Consider the following 25,185-nt stretch of genomic DNA (forward strand, 5'->3'; position numbering starts at 1 on the left):
GCGCCGCCCCGCCCCGCCCCGCCGGCAGCCGGCCCCGCCCTCGCAGGCGTCACCAGCCGACTGCGGAGAGCCCGAGCTGCCGCGGGGCCTCGCTTCGTGTGGCGGCCCCCGGTCGCTGGGCCGGGCGGCCTCGCCTCAGGCTGCGCCGGCGGGAGCCCGCGCTCCCGGCAGCGGCCCGCCCGCCGCCCCCCAGCCGCAACGGCCCAGCGCCGCAGAAACCTCTGTAAATGTGGCGGCTCCCCCTGCCTTTCGGAGGCCCCCGGCTGCCGCGGGCCTGGCCCGGCCGGTGTGAGGCAGAGCCGACAGGTAGGGCGCCCCGCAGGTGCGGGCAAGAGGCCTGTGGTCCCGGCTGGCAGTACGCACGTCGGGAGGGAGGCGTGCTGCGGCAGGAGTGCGTTCGTCCCACGTTACTCCATCTACAGCTGTGTGATCGTGAAGATTTCTAAAAGTGAAGTAAGGGGCGTTTGCTAGAAAGCTTACGCATAAAAACAGGTAGCGCATAAGGAGCGTGGTCAGAATGGTTTAAGGAAAAACAAAAATACTTAGCAGAGCTGGGAATTTTAGCATTACACTGTCAAGGGACTGGGCATCCGATATAAAAGCTTGTGGGCATAGCTGTACTTCAGGCAACACCTGACTAATGTGACAGCTAATTGGTACGGAGTATCACTGAGGTCAGGCATTTGGCAATACTAAAAAAACAAAAATCATTAGATCTTTATACACATAGCAAGAACAGGCTCGTAATTACAGTAATTTAAAACCAGAAGGGATATAAGCCTTTGTGCTTCAGCAGTACCAGTTAGTAGGAGTTACATGCTCAGTTTGAAGCGCGCGTTGTTTGGTGGGTGTCTGGTTGTCGGAGGGGAGAAAGAAGGGTATACAGAAGCAGAAACTAACCGGAGAAAAAAAATGGTACTTGGAACCAATGTAATCACATCTCGTGATCAGTCATGACTGTGCTGATGGGCACGACAAGGTTTCCTTGGTTCGCTCATATTATCTACTGGTGTGGACACACACTTTCTAAGCCAGGTGTTATCAATTCATGCTCAAGGTAAAGCTTTTTCTGACAGGGTTACTTTGCAACAAGGGCACTACAGTGTCTGCTTCACAGCTTCCTATCTCCCTCAGTGTGTCTACTATTTTTCAGAAATATTCCTACCTTTAACAGTTAGTACATTACCATGAACAATATCACAAATGGAGACATGGGAGTGAGAGACAAGTAGAAGTAGAAAACTACTTCTCACTGACTTGGTAACTCCTACCAGCTATACGCACTGTAAGGTATAAAATTGAAGCTGTTCTCACCTCACCAAATTCAGTATTGAACAACATTTGTACTTCCTGCAGAAAGACGTCAAAAAGGTCTGTGCGTGAAGGCAGAATCTGGTATAACAGATACACAGCCTATTGACAGGAGTTTAGAAAAGTGATGGGGCTGGCTTGGCCTTGACATAGAAGGAGGAGGACACATCTTATTTCAGACAGAGGAAGAAAATGCAACAAATCACTCAAGGAAGCTAAGGCTAAGTCTAAATCTAGACTTGCCTTTTTCAAGGCAGCTGCCACGCCTTGTATATTTACAATGCAATGGGAAGGTGTCAACATCCAGCAAACCCAAAGGCCTGTCCCAAAGCCAGGTGCTTAGTCACCATGCAAGTGTTGACTTGAAATGACCTGCTGAAACAAACTACAGGGTGTGCAAGTATGACTGTAAAACTGATTGCAGTGTTGATCCTAGTGTAGGAATGAAATGTTACAAAATGCAGCGAAAGACCTTATGGAAGGGTAAAACAATATTTAAAGAAAACTGATTTCAGTCACTCACAGTCATTCTCTCATACTCCTGTATTGAAAAGTCCCAAAATGCACATGTCCAAATAGTCAAGCCAGGATCACTTCTGCTATGACACGAGGTTCAAGGAATGCCAGCTGTCAAGTCCTCACTACATCTCTTGGGTTGCCTTGAGCAGCAGCAAAGCAGTTTTTGTACAGATTTTCTATGCCTTTTAGGAGTGGGTTATGATGATGTGATTTTTTTGTCTCAGTCTCTTATTTCACCCTCTGTAAATTTTGGGCAAGCTCACTGCCTGTTGTCTGTGTTCCCTCCTTTTGAAGTATCTGTCTGTCTTCCTGCTGAGCTAGCAGAAAGAGGAATGGCCTGTATGACTTACTGTAAACTTGTCTCTATCTTCCTGTTAGCAGAAGGCAGGTCTTCTGCTGATAAGGCATTTCTGCTGTAGGCCTCTCAGAGCACAGGCCTTTTGGTCTTGATGTAAACACTGCATTTGTTAGCGTCTACCAGTTTGATTGCTCTTATTTCTGTCCTTGATTATCACATATGTGTCATTTTTGTGACCCTTGCCTTATTGATTCTACTCATGGTATCACACAGAGACATTTCCATACTCAATTCAAACCAATTTTAATATTTCTTTTACAAGTCTCTATGCTGTTCTGGCAGCTGGGAGTATCTTCACACTTCACTAAAAACCTTTCCATCTTCTTCTTCTCCAGGGAAAGCCTGCTAAGCACATAATGGCTATTCCTCCTGCTCTGCAAGCCCAGGCCCTTTAGATAATGGTCTGTCAGCTGATGAATCAAGTAGTGTATGTTAGTTATTTCTTTTGTTGTTTCCTTTTGGGAGATCAGGACCATTCACATCCAAAACCCAAGTAAATTAAGCTCTTTGCCTTTGTAAGGTTGTTTAAATATGCACAGCAAATTTCTGTTTTCGTACTGAGCGCCTGGTCCTATCGTCACTTGCACCAGCAAACTCGAGGAACCATGACACTCTGAAGAGTCCCTTAGCATTGCTTTACAGTTGATGATACCCTGCTATTAATCAGTCAGTGTAAGTATTTCTAAGTGCTGTTTTGTTAGAAGGGCAATCCAGCTCTTTCTCCACAGAGAATGACTTGACAGGGAGGCATTTGTAGATTAACAGCAATTCGGGAGCCTGACCATGTGTAGCCACGGGACAGAATGCTACTAGTCATCATCCAAGGCAAATTCAAGAAATAACAGAACCAACTACAAGTCTGAACTACCAGTAAAATGCCAGCAAGCTTATTATTATACAAAGTATATGCTATATACTGCTTCCTTCACATGTTTTGTATCCAAAGCTGGCCAGAAATGAAAAAGGAAGATGTTACAGTTGAAACTACTGATAAAAGCAGTACTTTTCACTTATATATGAGGTGAAAAAAATCATTATACATACTCCAGAGGCCAGTTTGTTACCACTGTAAAGAATTTTTTTTAATGTGCATAATCAGTCTTCTAAGAAAATATTCTTTACTTCTTTCAAAAAACCCCACCAGAAATAAACTATATTAAACACTAGAAACTACAATATCAGTAGCGCTATCTTTGTTTAAGACTCCTTGAGGGCTTGCACTGGCAACTTGACAAAAACCATGAATTGGACATGAGTTTGCACACTGGTTATTTGAAAGACACAATCCTTTCCAGAAATCTAATATTTGCTTAAACATCTTTTATTTGATCGAACAGAATTCTCTGTTTGCTTCTGATCCTTGCCATTTAAGTAGTGTTTGTATTGGCTCACATACCCCCAAACACAATTGTGCTGAGCTAGACACACTAGTAGAAAAGCAGCAAGTTTCAAAGACAAGACGTGAAGGCAACCAAAGTGTTGGCACAGATCTACACTGTAGGCAGAAGCCCATGTCAGCACTTCCCCATTGTTAATGTGTTTCATTCAGGAATTTACCAAGTTCAGGATATGTTAACACAATCATCATCAGTCGTATCTTTCAGAAACTTTACCACCTCACAAGATTTTACCAGCCATCCTAATTTTTGCGTTTGAATTTGCACCAATACAAGTTATCCCTGAGACCCAGAATCCAACCTTAATGAAAATGAGAATAGTGAAATACAGACACTCGCAGAAGCCTCTTAGACAAGAAAGAAGGTAAAAGATTTTGTAAGATGCTTATTGCTATGTATACAAAAAGTAGCATTTGGATCAATTTGCAGTGTTTTGCTTTAATCATCTTCCTTGTTACTGAGCGTATAGACAGCATCTGCTACCCGTTTCATTTTTTCCTGCAGACATCAGTATGACATCTCTTCTTGAATTCCCAAAAATTCTCTTTGTCTTTGGAAAATATTACAATACAGATCTGTGATATTTCTTTCCTTCCAACCCCCAAACATCACAGACCAGCCCAAGTATTCAGCTTTAAATAAGTTATGTTCATATGCACAATTTTGAACTGGTGCCCAAGGCCAGGAAGGAATCAACTAGTGAGAATAAGTCAGGCCTACCCAGAAACCTACATAAGCCTATGCATTGCTAAAAACTAACATATACACAGGTATAAGGAACTCAGGAAGACTAGAGTGATACATTTTGGTTTAGTTTGCCACAAGTAGTCAGATTCCACAAAGTTCACCTTAAGAAGAGCACACTTGTTCAGTTTAAAGCTTCATTAGACAATACGGATTTTTTTAAAGAAGCCGGGAATTTTTTTCCCCCTAATAATTCTTCTATCTGTACCACAAAGATTTCCAGTGCTCCTTGACATAACAGATTTACCCTTATAAGTTTTCCTCCATCAATAGGAATCCTGGCCATTGTTTAAGCATGACTTATTTTGAAAAAGCATCACTAAAATAAAATCATACAACACCACTATGATCTTTCTTCACTATCTATAGATCAAGATAATTGGTTTGTTGGGTTTTTTTTAAACAAATATTACCCCTTAAAACTCAACTCAGGAGGCAAAAAGCAAGTTTAATCCCTTCCTTCTGAAGAATGGTTTGAGGCCAGTTGAAGTCAGTCATACCTGTACAATCTATTTTGGTTTTAGTACACTTGTGACTGACCTGTAATAATACTTACATGTTGCAGCTGACCTGAAAGGGGGACAGTCATAAACATGTATTTTTCTTAAGAGCTGAGTGTGCATTGGAAGGAGGCTTTTTTTTTTTTGCCTTTTTTTTTTTTTTTTAAATAGCAACACTGGGTTATGTAATAATATTTCTTCAGAGTAAAACTTTAAATATAGAAGATTCCATAAATATACCAGACTTTCCATTCAATTTATAGCCCAGTGTTGTTAAATTAGCCAGAGGGGGGTTCCACTTCTGGACTGCCTGAAGGGGTTATTGATTTCTTACCTTTAGCAAAGATTTTTTTTTTTTTTTTTACATCCACTGTTGGACACGTTAGCAGACTTTTTAGAAAGTCACTGTGCTTGTTAAACAACGCTTGTTAAACTCAAGCTGTACTTGCATATAAGCACATCACATAGTTCCCAGAACACAATCTGACATGCATGTGAACCAGGGCTGCAAATATGCTTTCCTTCTCCCTGCTTCCTCAGCACTTCACATTCACTTCCATATTGTTCCCCATGCTCACCAGCATTAGGACAGTAAACAAGACTTGAAATTAGTTCCTCAGTCTCTTTCAGGCTGAATTTGGTTACAGTGCTGTCCCAGTTTTGGCTGGGATAGAGTTAATTTTCTTCCTACCAGCTGGTATAGTGCTGTGTTTTGGATTTAGGATGAGAATAATGTTGATAACACAAGTTATCAAGTTTTAGTGGTTGCTAAGCAGTGCTTACACTAGTCAAGGACTTTTCACCTTCCTGTGCTCTGCCCAGTCCACGAGAAGCTGGGAGGGGGCACAGCCAGGAGAGCTGACCCAGACTGGCCAAAGGGCTACGCCATACCTTATGACGTCACGCTCAGTATATGAACTGGGGGGAGTTGGCCGTGATGGAGGACTGCTGGTCAGGGACAGGCTGGGCATCGGTCAGCAGGTGGTGAGCAATTGCATCGTGCATCACTTGCTTTGTATATTATTATTATTATTATTATTATTATTATTATTATTATTATTATTATTATTACTACTACTACTACTACTACTACTACTACTACTACTACTATTTTACTTTATTTCAATTATTAAACTGTTCTTATCTCAACCCATGAGTTTTCTCACTTTTACTCTTCTGATTCTCTTCCCCATTCCACCAGGGAGGGGGGAGTGAGCGAGCGGCTGTGTCGTGCTTAGTTGCTGGCTGAGGTTAAACCACAACAAGTGCAGAACAGGGCCAGAAAGAAGGGAAAGAGGGCAGTTGGCTAGTGGGAGTACAGAAATGCAGGTTTACATGAATGTCAACCTAGAACATCAGAGCTTAGCCATTTGCCAAGGTAGGATATCCACAATTAATAGATCCTGTGACTGTCATCTCTCCTATGTTGAAACCTTTAATCTGTATAATAGAGATCATATTACTCTTTTGGCTCACGTTTTGCTAAAGCAAATCAATTTGTGCTTGTAAACCATCCACATAATAGAGCTTCATAGTAAATTGTAAGGATCTAGTGACTAACAGGCTGAATTGCAGAATTCCTGCTCAGTTAAAGAGAATTTTGTTAGAATCTGGGAGCGAGAAATTCTTAGCAGGAATGCTGAGACTTAAGGTACTGGGAGTTTTACTTAAGATTTACTCAGAGTTTGTTTTCTGGGTTGGACCACTGAAGAATTTTGAAATTGAAGCTAGGCAAAATATGGAATTAAAAAAAAATAATAAAAGGCGGCACAGGAAGAGGGAAAGGGGAGATGATACAATTTTGTGTAGGATGTATATATGAGGAAAAGAGTTGAAAATATGATCTATGTTGTGATGAAAACTGAGGAGGTTGAACCCTCAGGGACAGCTTATGTCTTGCACAAGTTCCCGTGAATTACAACAACTTCCCAGCACATTGCGTGAGTGGTAGAACCTGACATTTTTTGCTGTACAGAGAAACTGTTTGCACAGTCTGAGGTAGAAAGCTAACAAGGTGGTTTTGATCTGCAGGCAAGATACTTTTCAGGTGAAGAGAAGATTTAGAGAAAAAGCAGAATTCAGCATGCTGTTATTGTAAGGCTAACATGTCTTACGAGACTGTAAGAGGGGCTAGCGCACAGTGACATACTTGTCAAAGAAAGCAAAAGAAATCTTGTTTGTCATGTGGCATGAGTCAAACTGCAGCATTTCAGGATTCTAGCCCACATATAATGAAAAGGTAAGGAGAGCACTATTCTTCTGTTTAATAAGCAATTTCATCCAGTGTCACACCTTGTTTGGTATCCCAGTTGGGCAGGGTGTCAGGGAAGTTGCTGAGAAATACAGGGCTTAGGAAATTTGCTAGCTAGCTCAAAGTTACTTCTAAAAAGACACAACACTGCTATTGCTAGATCCAACTGATTACTGACAAAAGTGAATCCATTTCTGGAAACACAAGTGTGTCCAGAAGAACTGAAACTGATGTCAGTTATTTAGTAATTTATTGAGGGGAATGTTGGTCTTTATCTAGTCTCATTAAGGTTTCACTCACTCATTTGCAGTGCTAAATTGTTCAAACACCGAAGTATGGAAAAAAATCTGACTGATCATATTTGTTGAGACACTTCATTTCAGCCTATAAGAAACAATCTGAGTTCCTCTTTAGTGGGTGCATTAAAAAATGAACTGATGAGAGTTTAACTTAGTGTAAGGGATATATAAAGATTTTTTTTTCGTCATTTTATAATTATTGTTCTTTGGATCTGAAACATGGGTGCAGTCCCACTAAAAGATGCATCTATAAAGCAAATGGTGGTCTTGGATGTGGAGATGTAATGTACATAGACCGTTAAGGTACATTAACATTAAAAAACAAAGAAAATCAACAAGATTAACCAAACAAATTGTTCAGATCTGAGTTTTGACGGTCAGTGCATGTGAAAATAAATGCCTGATCTGCTGTTTGGCTGATACGACTTTCCAAAGAAAGAAGTAGAAAGCCTACAAATGCATCTAGATTGTGCACAGACACTTACTATCCCATCCCTTGGGCATGTTAAGTTAAAAAGTACTGCTTGATGATTCCTGTAAGGACGTAGTTCCCTTTTAGGCTGAGGGACGCAGGCAGTTAGGAATGGTTAATCATGGGAAAATGGTTTCATCAGCAGCATCGTGAGTAGCATTGTGTCAGGCAGTCTCAAACATGTCAGTGCAAAAATATAGGAAAATTAAGGTTGGAAGGGCCTTTTGAAGGTCATTATTCTAATCCTTTTGTTCAAATCATAGCTAGGATCAAACTTAGATCAGGACAGTTATTCTGATAGTTCTATTGGGCAAATAATACAAGGAGAACATGGAATGAGAATTCTAATAAAATTCCACCATTTCATTTAACCCATTTCTGGGATTAACACTGAGTGAAGGGCATTTTGAACAGGGGACAGTGAACTAACCTGTCATGTTTTAAACTGCAAAATGATACTTTAGAGACATTCGAGCACTTGTGAGAAAGGGGAAGCTTGTCAAAGACTGCCTGGACACAGTACTTTGAGAAAGTGGATTTAGTGGAACAACTTTTTTTTAATTAATATGCTATAAAAAGTTTGAGATGCTTTAAATATTGCTACCATGCTACATGGCCAATATGTTACTAGAATAACACTCCTAAGAGTTTCTTCATGGTGTGGTGAAAATCATTTGGCTATCAGTGTTTAGCAGCTGGAAGTGAAGCTGCTCAGATTACAAGCCGAAGAAGTGGTAGAAAATGAGTACTGCTATCATGTGTCATAAAAACAAATTTTCTGCTGAAAGCAAGAAATATATGAGCCTTCATGTGGCATTTCATTTTTAAATTGGTCTCATGATTTTCTGTTAAAGGATGTACTATTATGAGGCAATTTCAGCTATTCTACCTGGAGCTCACCCTAACATGATCTGTGAAAACAGTTTTGCTGTGTTTCTGGGCTGCAAAGATGCCTTGATTAGCTGGAGAAAACAATTCTTTCAAAGCTTGTATCTTACTCTATTTTGTTGGATATTTCCTCATTTTGGCAAGCTGCTAGACAGTACTGATTTTTTTCTGTTGTGCTTACAGAAGATGACTGTTCTCAGATAACATAGAAAGGCTAACAATTTTCAAAATTTAAGTTCTATTTAAATGTCTGGTTTTATATGCTTTAGAGTTGTCTTCTTGATATCTGTATAAACTTGTCTAGAAGATAGTATTGATATGATGATAAACAATAACCTAGCAAACCTCCTGAACTATAGATTCAGCCTAACATTGTTCAAAACCTGAATCAGAGAAGTAGAACTTGGATAAAGTTTGTGACTGGATCTGTGATTTGTCATGGGGGGGGACCCCTAGTAATTTGATCAGCTGATACTCGGCAGCACTGTCTAGCAAGAGCCCTAGCCATGTTTTCCCTACTATGATGTAGTCCGTTTTTTCACTCAGTAACAGACCTCAAAACGTGTTGAAAACCAGCACTCTGTATCAGGATATATTGCATATATAGTAAACATTTTGCTATACCAACGTGAAGTACATCCAGCTAATACAGAGGGAAACCAAGGCAGCGGAGCTGTAGCAATGGTTTCAGTAATATTGTGGTCGGATGCCACACAGCATGGTTAATACGTAGCAACTCAGAAGCCAGGAAAACAGCCATCATGAAAAAAGTGGTCACGCATTTGCTGTGTAGGGGAAGAACAGATATTAAAGAGGTGCCATTCAATACCATCAAGGACTAAATGCTTCCCACACAGATAGGCTTAACAAGACACAAAGCTACCAAGAAATAATGGCATATTTAAATCCTACTTGACTCTTAATTGTTTAAGCACAGACTAGGACATACAGCAAACGGAGACACAAAGCTCTGCCAGACAGAGAACAACCTATGGTTTAAGGATTACAAGGTAATTGCATCACATGAGGATTTCTATGATTGTGGAGCATCTGGAGTAAATGAAGGAAGAATGACACAGTGACCTTTGGAACAAAGTCTGCTAAATGCTAGAGCACAGAGTGGCATTGAAGAAAAAAAAAGCTAATTACTATTTTTGTGATTTGAATGTAAACTAATCCCCAATTTTCAAAAGATAAGGACATTTTTGACAGTAGTTTAAGTATAGACAGCCAAGCTATGCTCCTTTTTACACTGTAGCAGGGTGAAACAGACTTGAGAAGAGGGATCTTAGACCTCCATGTAACTTGGTTTCTTTCATTCTCCCTCTGCAGCACACTGCAGTTTAATTGAACTCTTAAACTTCAGAACTAGTCTGTTCCTCTGTCTCAAAGAGGCTGTAAAAGAACTGAATGAAGGGAGAAAGGCAACAGGGATGATGACAAGTGTAGAATGGTTTCTATATAAGGATTGATCCTGTATGCAAGAACTCTTCAGTCTGGAAATAAGAAATGACTGACAGATGTAGTGTTTAGTCAAATAAGGACTATGGAAAGGATGAACAGGGAGCAGCTATTCACTGTTTCTTCCAACATAAAAACTGTGGGGAGCCAGATGAAGCTAACAGGAGACCAGCAAACAAATGGAGGTGGTTCTTCACACAGCATGTATCACAACTGCAGTGCTAGAAGTTTACATGAGTTCAAGGATAGACTTAGGACACCTGCAGAGTAAATGTCCGCAAAGCTTTATTAAACACACAAACCCATACCTGGCTCAGGAAACTCCTCAGCTGTAATTGGCTAAATGCCAGAGAATATGTGGGGCAAGTATAGTCACACATGGCTTGTTCTTATATTCTTCCCTAGGCACCTGCTTTTGGCTGCCATCAGAGACAAGATACTGGGCTAAAAGTACTTCTTGGTCTGACTCAACACTAGAACATTAGAAATAAGAATGCCTAAACCCAGATCATGTTATTGGGCTCAAGAGTCAAATGTAAGAATAATATGCAATCAGATGACTTTAGAGTCTGTTAGCCTTACATTCTATTAAAATCCGTAAGTAATTGGATTTTTAACTAAGAAAATGGTGCTAGCACTTTCTGCCAGTGAAAACACTTGCTTCATTTAATGGAGAAGTCATCATTATTCACAGCCATTTCTAATATTAAATAAAAATTCTACAGAAGCAATAGATCACATTACAGAATGATAGAAAATTACCTGTGCCTGAAGATTGCATATCTTACCCTTTTTCCATACAATGTATCATGTGTGCATTTAGTAAATAGCTGTTACCATAGCTGTGTGTGGCACCTCAGAATCAATCCTGACTACTTTTTATTTCAGATTAAAAATGCTTGGACAAGATAATTCTGAATAGCAACACAGTACAGTGCGCTAGCCTCTCTAGCTATGCAGAACAACATGCCAAGTATGCTAATTACTAGGTGACTGAGGGCGTAGGCGTTCCTCTACAAGTTTCTTTAGGTAACTCACCTGTGGTGGCTGCTACAGAGCAGGAGAAAATCCTTGTATTCCTCATAAAATTAGTACAGTCTTTCTACCTTCAGCACAGTTAACCCATCTCCTGATGTAAGGCCACAAAACCAAGTCTTCATGTCACACTAGAGCCCAAGATAGTGGCTCAATCTCAATGCTTGTGTGTTAAAGGAATTAACTAAGACTCGGAAGCTGCTCAAGTCTGCTGAGCAGGGTTGTTTCACAACATGAGAGATCACAATTTGATCTGCTTTTCAAAGAAATTACAAGAACACACTAATGGAAACTACACTGAAGGAACGATTGTTAATATCCTTGCCAAACTTTCCAAACGTTCTTAGTTCAGAGGCATAGAAAATTAAATCAGATTCCAAGTTATTTTTGTTGCGGAGGGAGCTGCCCTTATTGTGTTAGTTACAGCAGAATGTAACATGGGAAATGGACATATATCAAAACATAACTAAGAGAGCTAGAAATAGGAGTATTTAGGAAATAACGTGATCTGCAAGACAGAAAAGACATTGTGATTTTTATCTATAAAGTTATCAATAAATTAGAAACAATATTGAAATTTAAGTCACAGTCATCTAATCTGCTTATGCAAAAGAATCAGTTCTATGGGTCTCGGCCTCCCACGCGGTGCGCCACGAGCAGAGAAAGCCTACACCTCCATGGCCTGCAGGCCTAGCCACAAAACCAATAGATGGTTCCCCAGTGCCGCCCTGTGTTCAAAATCCATAACTACGACGGACTGATCCTTTTACGTAAGACTATGCTATAGGAAATAGTGTATGCCTGGTTTATGTGCAAAACAACAGCTACCATCTGTTGCTGCAGCACGTGCACAGCAAAGTATGGGTTTGTGGCTTTTTTTTTTTAATCACAGGTCCTTCACTAAGAGATGCACTGCTAAAGCCTTTCTTTCATTACACTGCTGAAAAACAGAGACGTTGATCCTATAGTAGTATAATATTTACATATGATCCCAGCAAACGAGGTAGGAATGGCAGTAGGTTTAGCTAAACAATAAAGAAAAATCAAGTAACTTTTGGCAGCAAATCATCTATTTGACATCAGTAATTTATTACTCTAAAGGAAGAGTATGTAAACAATGTATTTGATTTACCCAGTAGCAATGGTGGTGCCAGATATGGCTTGTGTAGATAAGGATTTTGGCTAGCAACAGTTTGTGTACATACAAATAGCAACTTAGTGATAGCTGATTTAGAACAGGCCAAAGTCTCACCCTAAATTGTAACAAATCTATACATTTACTGTCTAAAAGCTTGTACTATGAAGAATAGGAAATTAAAACTATATACATTCATAATAATGTTGAGAAAAGATATTTTTAAGTTTTTCCATAATCTCTGCCTAGTTGTTATTCATCCTGCTTGTAGTCAGAATTATAAATATAGTGCCTTGTAAGCACTCCTCCTATCACAAGTTCTAAAGCAGTTTTCCCTGAACATAACAAACAGGAAATCTTTTCTCTGGCCAGTCATGTAAAACTATCGTTATTTGCTACTCAGCTGGGTAAGGTATATAAGTTCGCGACATTATTAGAAGACTTCTTAACAACAATGCACACAGCACAGAATATTTCAAACTTTCTATTTACAGTGCACGGTACACATCTTTTATTATGTTCTGGAACTGATCCCAGGGTAGCTCTTCACTAAGTTATTTTCTCTGGTGGTAAAGAAGCACTGAGACTGTTCTCATTTGTACTTGCTATCTCGTGGGCTGCTGTCACAAACAGTGTTTGTAAGAGCTTAGAAGTGTTGGTACGTGTCTTTTCCTACACTTTTCCTTTGCAGTAGTTGCAGAGCAGAGACGTTATTAGCTTCTGCGCACCACCATGAGATCCCATTTATATAGGAGACCCTCCTGTAATCAAGAAAGCAACATTTAGATCAACTATGAACTAGCCCATAATTCTCTGATCAAGGCGAAGTGTGCCGCTTTCACACTGTCGTTAATAGCACCATTGAATTGAGTTTGTTGTAAGACTGCTATACCAATCCTGCAAATACTACCTTGTTTCAATGGCTGAAGAACTAAGAGGTTTAGACCAGTAACTTCCTCCCTTCAGCATTAGCAGGCAAACAAGGTTACTAACATCAGTTTACAGCATCTCAGCAGATATGTGATACTTGGTGGTCATTATTCTACAGTCACTTACTAAACAGACATCCAGGGGACCCTTCTGAAGACAAAAATTAGAGAGGATTTTAAAAGTCTTTTTGGTACAGCTATTCATACAAGTTACATGGTATGGATTTCCCATGCATCAGCTACTCTTTAAATTGTTACAGGTATGCTCTTACTGCATGGAGGGGTGGATGCACTTTGAGCAGAGGCTGTTAGCCCAAAGACTCCCAGCATCTTGAAGTGAAATTCTGATTCTCAGAATATATATGCAAAAGCTGGAAATATCAATTATAATTTACATTTAGTGGTCCAAACACAGCTGTCTGAAAGTGCTCAGTGGTAGTGTAAATTACAGACCATCCACCAGAGGGAAGCTGATGCACGCACACAAAGAAAAAGAAAGAATGAGTGAAATACCCCCCTAATATTGAAGCCAAACCAAATTCTATTGAAGATGTTTCTTAGCAGTAGCGTAGACTTCTTGAGCTTGGAAAGTTTTCAGAAGTTGTTTGCCAATCTAAAGGTAACAGACTTAACAGAAAGTTTCCCATGTTAATGACTGAATTGTCGCACTATATATAATATGCATGCATACAAAAAACTTCACAAATTTAGACTTTTTTTTAAAAAACACAGAAATGCAGCCTGATGTCACTGCTTTTAATAGAATTAGACCAGAGCTTATGTGATCAGAAGTCCAGCTGCGTGTTCATACGTTAAAAGCCCCACCCACATTTGGTCACTAGAATGACTAAGATACAGAGTTGTTTAGCCACTGTTGTGTTTAGCATGTTATTGAACATACTACACTGCTCCCCTTGTTAATGGAAATATTTGTTAAATTTCCCATAAAGTTTGTGTACTACTAGTGTAAATTTGACAGATAACAGTCAGACACTTTTAGAGAATATTAAAGACAGCTTACAAACAGTCTGAAGTTTTTGTAGTGATCCAACAGTTACACCAAGCTCTTCAGAAACATGCTCCCTAGCTAATGTTAACTCTAATATCTGTGATATTAAGTAAGTCTAATGGCCTGTCTTCAGAGTCTTGTTTAAGGAAGTCTTAGCATTTCAACACTTGTCTGGGATCGCTTTTGAAACAGAAATCCCAGGCTGTTGCTGCAATTCTGAGATTCGTTTTCTTGTTTAAATGAAAGATACAGCCAGAGGCAGAGGCCATCTGGCAAGCAAACTTCGACCGAAGTGGAGAAACATGTTGCTGAAAAATGTAAGGACAGATGCTTCAGAAGTTCAACCAGATCCATACACCACTGGATTAGAACTATACTAATACCGATACCAATAGTTGTACAGACAACTGCTCTTTGCCAGCAAAAGTAAAGTTTTAAAGAGGAAAGTCTTACAGAGGTGTCACCCAATGCTACAGGAACATACAGGTTCTTTTGGGGATCCTTGGTAGAATGAGGACTGGCCACAGGGTTGTAATTACAATTAGAGCTGTACTATGACATAAAAATTTTAATTATCAGCATAGCTTATTGTTATCTACAATTTCTAGCAGTTAGCATAGCTTATTGTTACACAGAATTTTTAGTAATTATCATAGCTTTCAGTTAAGCAGAATTTCTAGTCATCAGTATAGCTTTCTTACTATCTAAAGTCTTCAGTTACCTGGGCCCTCTGCAGATCAGGTCAAATTCTTAATAATCAGCATGTGATACAGTAATCATAATCTAGATTCAGACTTTACCTGAAAGAACATGCCTGTCCCTGTAGCATCAGGTGACAAGAAGTACTGGGCATCTCTCCTTGAATTTTTTTTTCATTAAAAAAACTTAGTTCAATCTAGATATGCCACTGTCAATAAAGTATTAAAGAGCCCTTCCAAAGTTACTTTTGGAAAAATAATGATGTGTATAAAGGTGATTTCATTAGAAGAAGAGACATTGCCCCGCACTTCCTTTCATTAGTTGATTTTCACAAGTGGTTTTCAGAAATTCCCTTTAGAATACAAACAACTGTTTTTGGTTTTTCCCCTACCCAATCTGTGTTAAATGTAGTTAAAAATAAAAGGAACTGGAATCATATATCAGATTAAATCCAAATTAAAATCTCTATTACACAAATAGTATTTTGAAGATATAATACTTGACTTCAGTGGGGTTATTCTGGATTTGCTTTTGATCTCATTATACTCTTACGAGATGAAAAACAGCTAAGCTGATTTGGGGGGGGGTGGTGTTGCAATCCTTTTTCCACGGTGAAAGATACTTTTCAACTTAATATTATGCACTACATTTGCCACGCTTGTAAAATTCTACCTCAACACTTAGGGAAATAATCTGTACCACAGTCTTAAATTTAAGAGAGACCGCTATGCATAACTCCTTTTTTCTATGCATCTTTCTTATGGAAAATACCCTTCCAGTTTCACTTCTGTGACTCTTGAATGTTTCTGTCGGTGCTGCTGTTTTAGTTCCTCCTTTAACTTTTTAGAAATGAACTTTAAAAGAAGATGTTTTGGCATGAGAATAACAAAATATTTTCATATTCTTTGGCCAGACACTGAAGAACTTAGGATTCACACAGGATTTGAATACTGCATTGACTACCAAGTTTCCTAGCAGATAAAGTCCTAGCCCATTGCTGGCTCAGCAAGAGGACAACGTAATAATATATTTTCTCTCTGACACGGAGCATTTCCTCCTCTAACCCTATATTCCAGACTATTCTGATGGTTATTGTTTGGCTAAAGGACTGCAATTTGCCAGAGCATTGGAAATACAACTCCAACCCACTCTATTGTACCAGTACAGTCTCACTATAGGACAAATGTTGATTTCCTTTATGCCAGCATATTTCTAAAGCACGATGAACCATTTTCTGCTGAACTAAAAAAGATGACATGAAGGCAGTAAGCACAATTTTTTTACGCTTTGTAATGGAATTTCATGTCAAACATATAATGCACATCTGTGGTTTATCTGCTACCACTCTTTTTTTGGCTTTTGTAAAATAAAATGTTGAGTTATTGAACAAATGAGTAGAATAGCGTAAAGAGGGTTTCTTTCTCCTCATAGCTGTTGAGTAGATCAGTAACTTTAACGAAGTAGCAAGCTTCTTTAAATAGGGACACTTTTGAAAGACCACCGACATGCTTTAAAATCTGCTGTAATATGGTGGATGTATAACTAAAAGCAAAGTCACGTGCTGCACTGTATTTTTATTTTTGCTTTGTATGCAGAAATGCACACTGTCTTCCTAAACAACAGGAACTACCATATCTGGTCAGATGTTTGTAAGAGTGAGCATTAGGATGTGAGCTCATATGCCCTATTAGTCTACAGAATATCAGTTAGAGAACTTCCTTTCTCTCGAGTAGTTCACTGACACCTTCAGAATAAAAGCAGAGTGCAAAGCACCAAGGATATTGGCAACCAAGAACTGAAGAATTTCCAGAATGAGTCAAGCTGAGGAAAGCAGTATCCACTCGACGTGGAATATTGTGAGGTCAGTAGTCTGCATAATACTGAGCTTGTCATTTATTATTGGGACCCCTGGAAATTGCATCATCATCTGGACTGTTTGTACAAAAATGAAGCAAGTATCTCCTTCAGTACTGCTGATCTTGAACCTGGCCATTGCAGATGTCCTTGTACTGATTACTTTACCAATTTGGATTTACTCCTTCGCTGACTCATGGATTTTTGGAGTCATCTTCTGCAAAGTACTGGTTTTCATTATTTACTGCAGCATGTACGCTAGTATATTTCTAATTACAGCACTCAGCTTGGAGCGGTTAATGGCTGTGTTTTACCCTTTCACGATTCAAAGATACAAAACAAAAGAAAAGATTTCTTTAATCATATTCCTCATTTGGTTCTTGTCTATTACTTTTGGCATTTCTGTCATTCCATTTCAAGAGACAGAAGAAATGAACGGTGGACTACTATGCACATGTCGCAACTACTCTTCTAATAGACAGAAAGTGTCATATCTTTTGCTGGAGACTCTCGCAGGTTTTGTAATCCCTTTTTTAATTATTTGCACTTGTTACATGTGTGTTGCAAGAAGAATAAGCAGAATGACTTACCAATCTAAGGAACGATCGGAACGGCTCATTGCCAGCGTTGTGGTGGCATTCATTTTATGCTGGTTCCCTCATCATCTCTTTAACATCCTAGATATTATTTCAATTCAGATAGAACTCTCTAATGAGGAAATGTCTTTGGCACTGGATGAAATTGTAGGCAGAGGAGTGTACATCTCTGGAGCACTTGTATTCGTCAGTAGCTGTATTAACCCTCTACTTTATGCTTTTGCTGCACGAAGATTTCGGAATCACCTGAGATTTGCCAAGATATCAAAGCTGTTTGAACAGATGAGTCAGACTGTAACAGAAGAAGACAAGAAGAAAAGTTTGGTTGTAACCAAACAAGAAGATACTTTAGTGAGCACAGAAAATCTCTAACAAGGAACATAGACTTAATGAATAATGTGATTCTGTGCCATTCCTTCAGGAGTGTCCTTTCTCCTCATACTCTCAGTTTCGCTTACTTACACGTGAAGCTAGAGACAGGTAAAAGTTATTAGGGTTTGTTTTGTGTGTTACAAAAGAATTGACATTGACAACCTAGTTCAGTTCCTAAGTTAGTATCCACATCATGAAATTAGCACTACTTCACTGGTGCCGAGAACCTCAGCAAGGTGGCTAGAAGCTCAAAGTGTAAAGAATGCAGCATTTTTACTTTCCATTAAAATTATTTGTGATTTCTAGAAAGTCTGTGTGCAGAAAACAAAAAAGGACTATATGTGGAAAACAGAAGGTTTGAAGGTTTAAAACCAAGTTTTCCTTCAGAAAAATTGTCAGATGCTCAAAAATCCTTATATAATCTAAAGTTTTAAGAGAGCATACTTAAATTCTTGGTATGGGTAAGAATGGTTTTAAAGTATATTAACAACACATAAAACTCTTTTGGGTAGATGGAAAATACAGATATTTTTATTCATTGCTTTATTTAGGTTTGAAAATAATAAGGGTTGTTTACACAGTCAAGCTCATTTACTGAATTATGTCGTGTTAATAGGTTTTAACAAGTAAAATGTGAAGTGTGACATGCCTCTTCAGAAAAAAACAGGAGGTACAAGAATTCTGTGTTGTATGGCAAATGTAGTTACAGACTTCATGCTATATTTGATGTCAAATACATTGCATACTTCACTGGCAATTAAACTATTGCTATATTAAATATACGTACCATGAGTATCCTCAAAAAGTTTGATTCAGTTAAGCTTCCAAGATGTCTATTAAATTATGGAGGAATTGGATCAGGCTCTGGTGGGAGGGAAGGAGACATCCTTGATAGTATTTTTTATGTGTAAGAAAATTATGGTAGCAGTACAATGTGTCTAATGTCATAAGAACAACCTTGCAAATAAAAGCATTATTTTTTCTTCTCTCATAGAATAGAGTGGATTTTGCCATAAGAAACCAATAAGTTTAGCGCTTGTAAGGAGCCTATTTTAGTTTTGTGAATGTGTGCAAACTCACTGTGGAAAAACTGCATGGCGTCAAGTGTTTGCTTTTGAAGTTTTTTTTATTTCAGTTGTGCCTAACATTTTTTATGCTTAGTCTTGCTTATTTTCAAGTCAATGATTTGTAATAAGATCAGGATAAGTACTGATGACTAAGAAACATATTGTAATTTCCTGTACCTTGTTCTGGACAGCTGCTAAATAGGTATGTTACTCACATCTACAAAGAAATTACAAATACTAACTAGAACTTAATTTTCAAAATCTGATTGTGTAACAACCAAGGATATTTGAGTTGTATTAATTAAGCTTGTAAACCGAAATCAACACGGGGAAGTAAAATCCTTACCTGTTAATGGAAGAATATTTCTCTAAACTTTGCGTATGTATTTGTTATTCCTGCTTGTTATGAAAAAGCTGGTTTTTTTCTTCTCAATATGAGAAAAGTCCACACCACAGGGGGCTTTCCATCAATAGGGCTTCTTCACTGAAATTAAAGTAAATAAAACTTTATCAAGACCTTGTCTGCAGCAAAGAGGAAGCGGCAGATGAAATCCCTTAGACTTTATGCCATCCACCTACCACTCTTTTTTCACCCCACTCATGGCTCTTTAATTGCTATTAGTATATTCAATACAGCAATGTGGCATTATCTCACAATAAAAGCAGCAACTTTATCTATCTACTCCATAAAAAAGTGAAGCTGTATTTCCCAGTATGTTCTTGAGATAAGAGTCACTCGCTGTTCAACAACAACACAGAACAGATGAGGAGAAAATAAGCACATGAGCACTGCAACTGAGCTGGGGTTCCAGGCCACAAGGAACCAAGCATTTCACAGCTTACAGGTTGGGAAAAAGACTCAGACAAAACTTTAGTACAAGCTACCAGACTGAAATTTTCCTTTCTGTGCCCTATACCTAGCTATAATCCATCATCTTATTAGGAATTAGATTAAACCCCTAACCATCTCTCTGTGTGTATCATCTATCTCAGACGTGAAGCAGTCTTTTTTTTTTTGTGCCATTTGCTATTCAAGCCTTTTGGGAGCACTGACTGCATGTTAAGTGCCTTATGCTCAGCTCCAACTAACCCGGGACAGACTGTAAAGGGATCAGTGGCCAGATATAGTCTGTGCAATACTGCCTACGGCAGCGGTGTTTGGTTTTTGGTTGTTTTTTATAAATCAATGGGTAAGGAATAGTGAGTCAGGCCTTTTTTCTTTTCTTTTTATCCTGTCACTCACATACAAGTGAACTTTGCTGCTCAGGGTGCATCCTGCCCAGCATCCAGGAATCTTAAAGAGCAAACTAGTAACATCCACAGATCAGTAAGTACGTTCTAGGGAATAATGACATTATTAGTTAAGGCAGTTTTGAATTGAAAGCTGTTACTCTGAGGATTCAGAATCATTTACTACCAGGTGCTGCTCTTCCACTGAAATTACAGTACTTAGTATAGAGACCTAAACTAAGTTAACTAAACAATGAGAATTTTTCTTATGGTCTACAGACCGAAAAGCAGCACATTAACTATATTCTACTTTTGTGCTTTGACAGTAGATAGCATGAATATTCTGCCTCAATATTCAGTTCTCACATTTTCTCCACTGCTTTTTACTCACAACTGTAATACTGAAGTACTTGTAAAACATGCAGTCCATCAAGGAGCTAGAACTGTCCTCTTATGTTCATATTAATGGCCTTGGATGGCTGTGTCCAGTAGTCAGTCATCTTGAAGAACTATGTTTCTTTTGAAGGCTGTTTGAGGAGTGGTAAAAGATGCTAAAACAGCAACCTTAACTAATTCCACTTTTCCACAGGGCAAATAGAGTTAATTCTTGCAAACATTAGTATGCACAGATAAGAAAACCACTGATTTAATATTTTTGACAACACAGCCGTGATATAACTGGTCCATAAGAGTCAATGTAGAAGTATAAGCTGATGACACGGTTGACTGCTTCTTCCTTTAACAGGTATACATCAGGCTTATCAATGTAGCAAGATTTACCACTTCGTCTAGGCTAACGTGCTCTATCACAAAACTACACAGATTCCAGTAGGCCCGTTCAGCCAATGGGCAGTGGATATTCTTGTCTCCTAAAGCACTGAATCCCAGCCAAATCTAAGACCTAGCGTAGATGTGGTCCAAAATGCTGCATCTTATGATAGTGTTACTTCATACTTCTTGTTGACTACACTACATATCCATCTTGGATATGTAATCAAGATTATCTTGGAAGATTGATAGAAAGCAAAGACTTTCCTTGGTTGTTCAAGCTAGTTCAAAGCAGTGACTTGGAGGTGCGAGCAGTCTTACTAGGAACTCTTGAGACAGTCGGACCCCTCTGAGAAAAATAAGGTTTCATCTCATTTGAGTTCCTCTTATTTTTCTTACTTCCTAACTCTTCTGTCCTTGTTTATGAAGTCTGTGTCTGTGGTTTCAGCATCCAGCTATTTCTCATGACACAGCCAGGAAGAAGGCTGAGCTAAGAGAGGGCCGCTTCAGTCACCTGAGTCAAATCACCTCAGATTACACTGAAGTACAGGGAACATTATGTGGAATCAATGCAACGCTGCTTAGAACACTGAGTACTAGGAGGTGACCAGGTGGTTTGAATTTCTCATGTTTGTAAAAAGTAATAATCTTCTAACAATTAATAATCTTCTAACATTAATCTCTAACATTAAAGTCTTACCCAGCCTGAAACTTGCTGTGAACATTCCATGGGTATACATCAGGAATTTATCACATTTACTGTAGTAGGATCATGCTGCATAAAGTGAATTCATGCTGTAGTAACAGGATTGAAGGAGAGCCTGCAGTATTTTTAGTTCATACATAGCCAATGTACAAGAAGGATAAAAAAGAACACAAAGAAAAAGTATCAATCTCACACCTTTTGTTGCCTGCTGACATCAAAAGTTTTCTGTAAGCATCATGGTAAAATAGTTATTACAGAGGTCTGGATTAAAACCGTGGAGCTTTGTGGCTATTAGAGGCAACTTGTAATTTAAGAGGTAACACAAGGAAAATCACAGAGATCCTTGTTTGCAGCCAGAAGCAGGGCAACTGCATTATACTAAAGAAAATTTATTATTTTCTTTAACAAAATCAGCAGAACATTGTCTAGGAAGAATTAGAGCAAAAGTTAAGAGACATTTTAAAGACAGTTAAGACTGCAGTTATGGAACCCTTAGGATTACTATTAACAGGACTAAAAGATTTGCATGCAGGACTTGGGTGAAAGGAGTAAAAGAACCTGGAATCTACCAGATGGCATGGAGACTACATAGGCATGCAAATTCTTTCACATTTAACCAAGAGTCTGATCTATAATAAATATTTTGGAAGATGAAGAATTAGCAAATATTAACAATTGTGAAGTTTTTCTCTGGTTTTATATCCTACAACTCTTATATTACTCCCTTTTCTGCATGTGTAGGGAAAAGGGAAGAGTAAGGAAAAACTTATAGTTGATTAGAGTGGAAAAGCAAGTGAGAAATAAGCCAATTAAGATTATTAAGAAAAACATGGCCTTAGAATGAAATTGAGAAGTTCAGCTATGAAAGCTGAGTATACAAAGAGAACAGAGAGGGAAATGAGAACTACTCTGTTGCAAGGCAGTTTCAGGTTTTTGTAAATACTTTCTTGCCAGATCAGTTAACCGCTAAAATGGTTCTTTATTAGAAAACTCCTCAGCTAGATCTCCACTGGTTCTTAATAGGTTAAAGAAAAAAAAATCCAATAAAACACAGTTTACCAAGACATAACCCTGTCCTCTGAGAGGGTGAGTAGCTTACGCTGCTCCTGTTAGCATTAAGAGTTGGGTGTGACCAGGGCTATGATAACGGCCGCTAGGATTTCAGAAACTTTACAACACTGTTTACAGTACTAAGAAAATTCTTGCACCGATAGGTATGGAGATAATAGAATCATATGCTATTTGATTCCTTCATGTCTTCTTTCCCCTTAAACCAATTATTTTAAAAGTCATGCTGGTGGTTCTTCATAAGGATTCAACATTTTAAACTAGATTCATTTAAGTTGAAAAAAAGGTTCGGATTAAAAGAAAATTATTTTTATAGAAAGTTTGAAGTCGGTGATTGAAGTGATGGAATTAATGGAAAGGATGCTATAAAGTCTTCCAGCACAGGTTAAACGATCACAACTCTTAAGTTAGGAAGATTACACATCTCCTACAACTACAAAATCCACTTATTCTTACTTTAATAGAAATCAGCTACCTGAACAGCATCTTGATTGCAAAGGTAACTGGTTACACTCCAGTTTTGACTGCAATTGTGTAAGTACTAACAGTGTGTACAACTAAGTGCATCACTATTTCCATTGGCTATTAACTAAAAACCAGTGCTAACTGTAGTGAGACATCTAGAAACATTAGTGTATTGCAATTATGGATGTCCATAAAGTGAAGTCTATGTCCAGATGGTCTTAAATCAGAGGATTAGTAGTTTGGACTGCTCTTAGTAGATATTCAAGTGAAAAATCTGACTTTTCATTTTTGTATAGCAGACCTGTTCATGATGTAGCACATTACATAAAAAATGAAGGGCTAAATATTTCATTTTCAGAGAATTATGAATTTGAAGCACCATTTATGGCCTGTCATTAACCTGGTAGCATCACCATAAAAGTGACAATAGGGAAATAGCTATGTGAAGATCATTGTAGTCATTGACACCTCATGCTGTGATAAGATGTGGCAGTGTAGACAGTCTAAAAACATGTTGCCGATTCCATATCTTAACTGTACTATATAACTTCAACAGTTATTGTAATATTAACATTCACTGTATAATTCCCTGTTGAACTTGGTGAGTTGTATCAGAAACTCAGAAGTCATGGACATTTTTTTTAAACATTGTAACTAATGAATTATGTTTGTGTCCCTTAGACTTAAAAATATAGCTGTGAACCTTCAGCTACACTGTAGAAGGGAGCATTATGTAGTTAAAACTTAAGGACGCATTTAGCAGAGCAATTTTTTTACATGCCTTGTTCTCTCCTGCCACCGTGTGGCTCTTCCATTTAAAAAAGTTAGGCCTAATTTTAATACTCTTAAAGTCACCGAAACAACTGGTGAGGAACTTTGTTCATTGTTTCAGTCGTGAAGCGTAACTTAAGGTGCAGGTCATTAAGACAGAAAGGCTGACAAAAAACCACAACAGTATATTAAGCATCCAAGTCCTACTCATTTTAGGGTGATCTAGCTGGTTCTTTTCTTACTCTTTGGGAACCCAAGCCCACATTATTTCAAACACTGCATAAATTAGGCAGGCTGAGAATTTTTGACAGAATAGAATTACCTCATGGCGGTTTGTGAAAAGCCTATGCTGAAAATTACTTCCCCCCCCCCCAACAAAACCATTGATAAGCATGTTGAGCTAGACCCTAACTCTTGAACTTGAGTAGCTCACATCTCATCCCAGGTGACAGTGTTGACTTCTAGGCTCTTGGTAGTTTTGAGGTGCCCTCAAAAGGTTCTGACTTCATTGTGATAAAATTGGGAATAGTTTTTGCAGTCTTAAATATGTCAGTGATAAGAAAATCACAAAAGCTTTGCCTTTAAGAAAAAAGAAGAAGTGTTAAGAGTAAAGCAGAAAATAGAATCAAAGAGATTTGCTTCCAAATTCCCTTTTTCTCTATTGCAATGTTTAGTCTCTGTATGCTTTTAGAGTCTGTCTATGAACAAGGCTTGGCTTAATCCTCTTACATTTGTCACATCGAATAGCATTACACTAATTGATTAATCCTACTTTTAAAAAGATCAGAATCAGAAGAAACTGATTTTTGCTGAAGAACTTCTCGTAAGCACTTCTAGGAAGAAGAGCACATGAGTTGAAGGGTTCTACCCATGTGTTTCCTTAAATATCCATTCTACCCCAAGACTTGCATTGAATATTACACTAAAAAAACCAGCCATTTTACATTACGCACCTTACTTTGCTCTGCGATGACTAAAGTAACGTGAAAACTGAGGATTTTCTTTCACTATGGGTTCACTCAGGGCTCCTGCTTGTTGTGATGCAGACAGGGCTGGTCCAAGGGTCAAGCCAGAAAGTCAATCTGTATGTCAGGGTCAGGATCGGGTCCACTGAGAGTACCCAGCATCAGATACAGCCCCAGTGATCACCAAGCAGGACCTCAGTGGTCAGTCAGGACTGGGGTCAAGCCAGGAAGTCAGTGCACAGATCAGGGCCTGTATCAACAAGGTACACAGCCAAGCACAAGCATGGCTGTGGCAGAACTCAAAACCAGCGCTCCA

At 38.6% G+C, this 25,185-nt stretch overlaps 1 protein-coding gene and 2 long non-coding RNA genes across 4 annotated transcripts; 1 reads left to right on the forward strand and 2 right to left on the reverse strand.

Moving 5' to 3' along the window:
- The first annotated feature begins 6 nt into the window (after positions 1–6).
- Positions 7–18,611, forward strand: LOC104016463 (leukotriene B4 receptor 1). The gene is made up of 2 exons (XM_087740899.1): positions 7–306; positions 15,921–18,611. The coding sequence occupies exon 2, from the start codon at positions 16,819–16,821 to the stop codon at positions 17,827–17,829; it is 1,011 nt and encodes a 336-aa protein (XP_087597025.1). The 5' UTR covers positions 7–306; positions 15,921–16,818; the 3' UTR covers positions 17,830–18,611.
- Positions 12,304–17,589, reverse strand: LOC148050993 (uncharacterized). Its single transcript, XR_015700805.1, has 2 exons — positions 17,452–17,589; positions 12,304–13,131 (listed from the first exon to the last, which is right to left on the reverse strand). It is a non-coding gene; the product is annotated as an uncharacterized LOC148050993 (long non-coding RNA).
- LOC148050994 (uncharacterized) lies at positions 17,620–25,185 on the reverse strand. Of its 2 annotated transcripts, XR_015700803.1 has the most exons (4): positions 24,858–25,185; positions 19,243–19,380; positions 18,617–18,693; positions 17,631–17,749 (listed from the first exon to the last, which is right to left on the reverse strand). It is a non-coding gene; the product is annotated as an uncharacterized LOC148050994 (long non-coding RNA). The 2 variants fall into 2 exon arrangements; XR_015700804.1 differs by lacking the exon at positions 18,617–18,693 and having other exon boundaries at positions 17,620–17,749.

Source organism: Nipponia nippon, unplaced genomic scaffold (genome assembly GCF_047370975.1).
Source record: "Nipponia nippon isolate SJK-2023a ecotype South Korea unplaced genomic scaffold, ASM4737097v1 scaffold_7, whole genome shotgun sequence".
Lineage (NCBI taxonomy): Eukaryota > Metazoa > Chordata > Aves > Pelecaniformes > Threskiornithidae > Nipponia > Nipponia nippon.

Excerpts from the sequence above, each read along its gene's own strand:
- LOC104016463 (XM_087740899.1), top strand. The coding sequence starts at position 16,819 with ATGAGTCAAGCTGAGGAAAGCAGTATCCACTCGACGTGGAATATTGTG.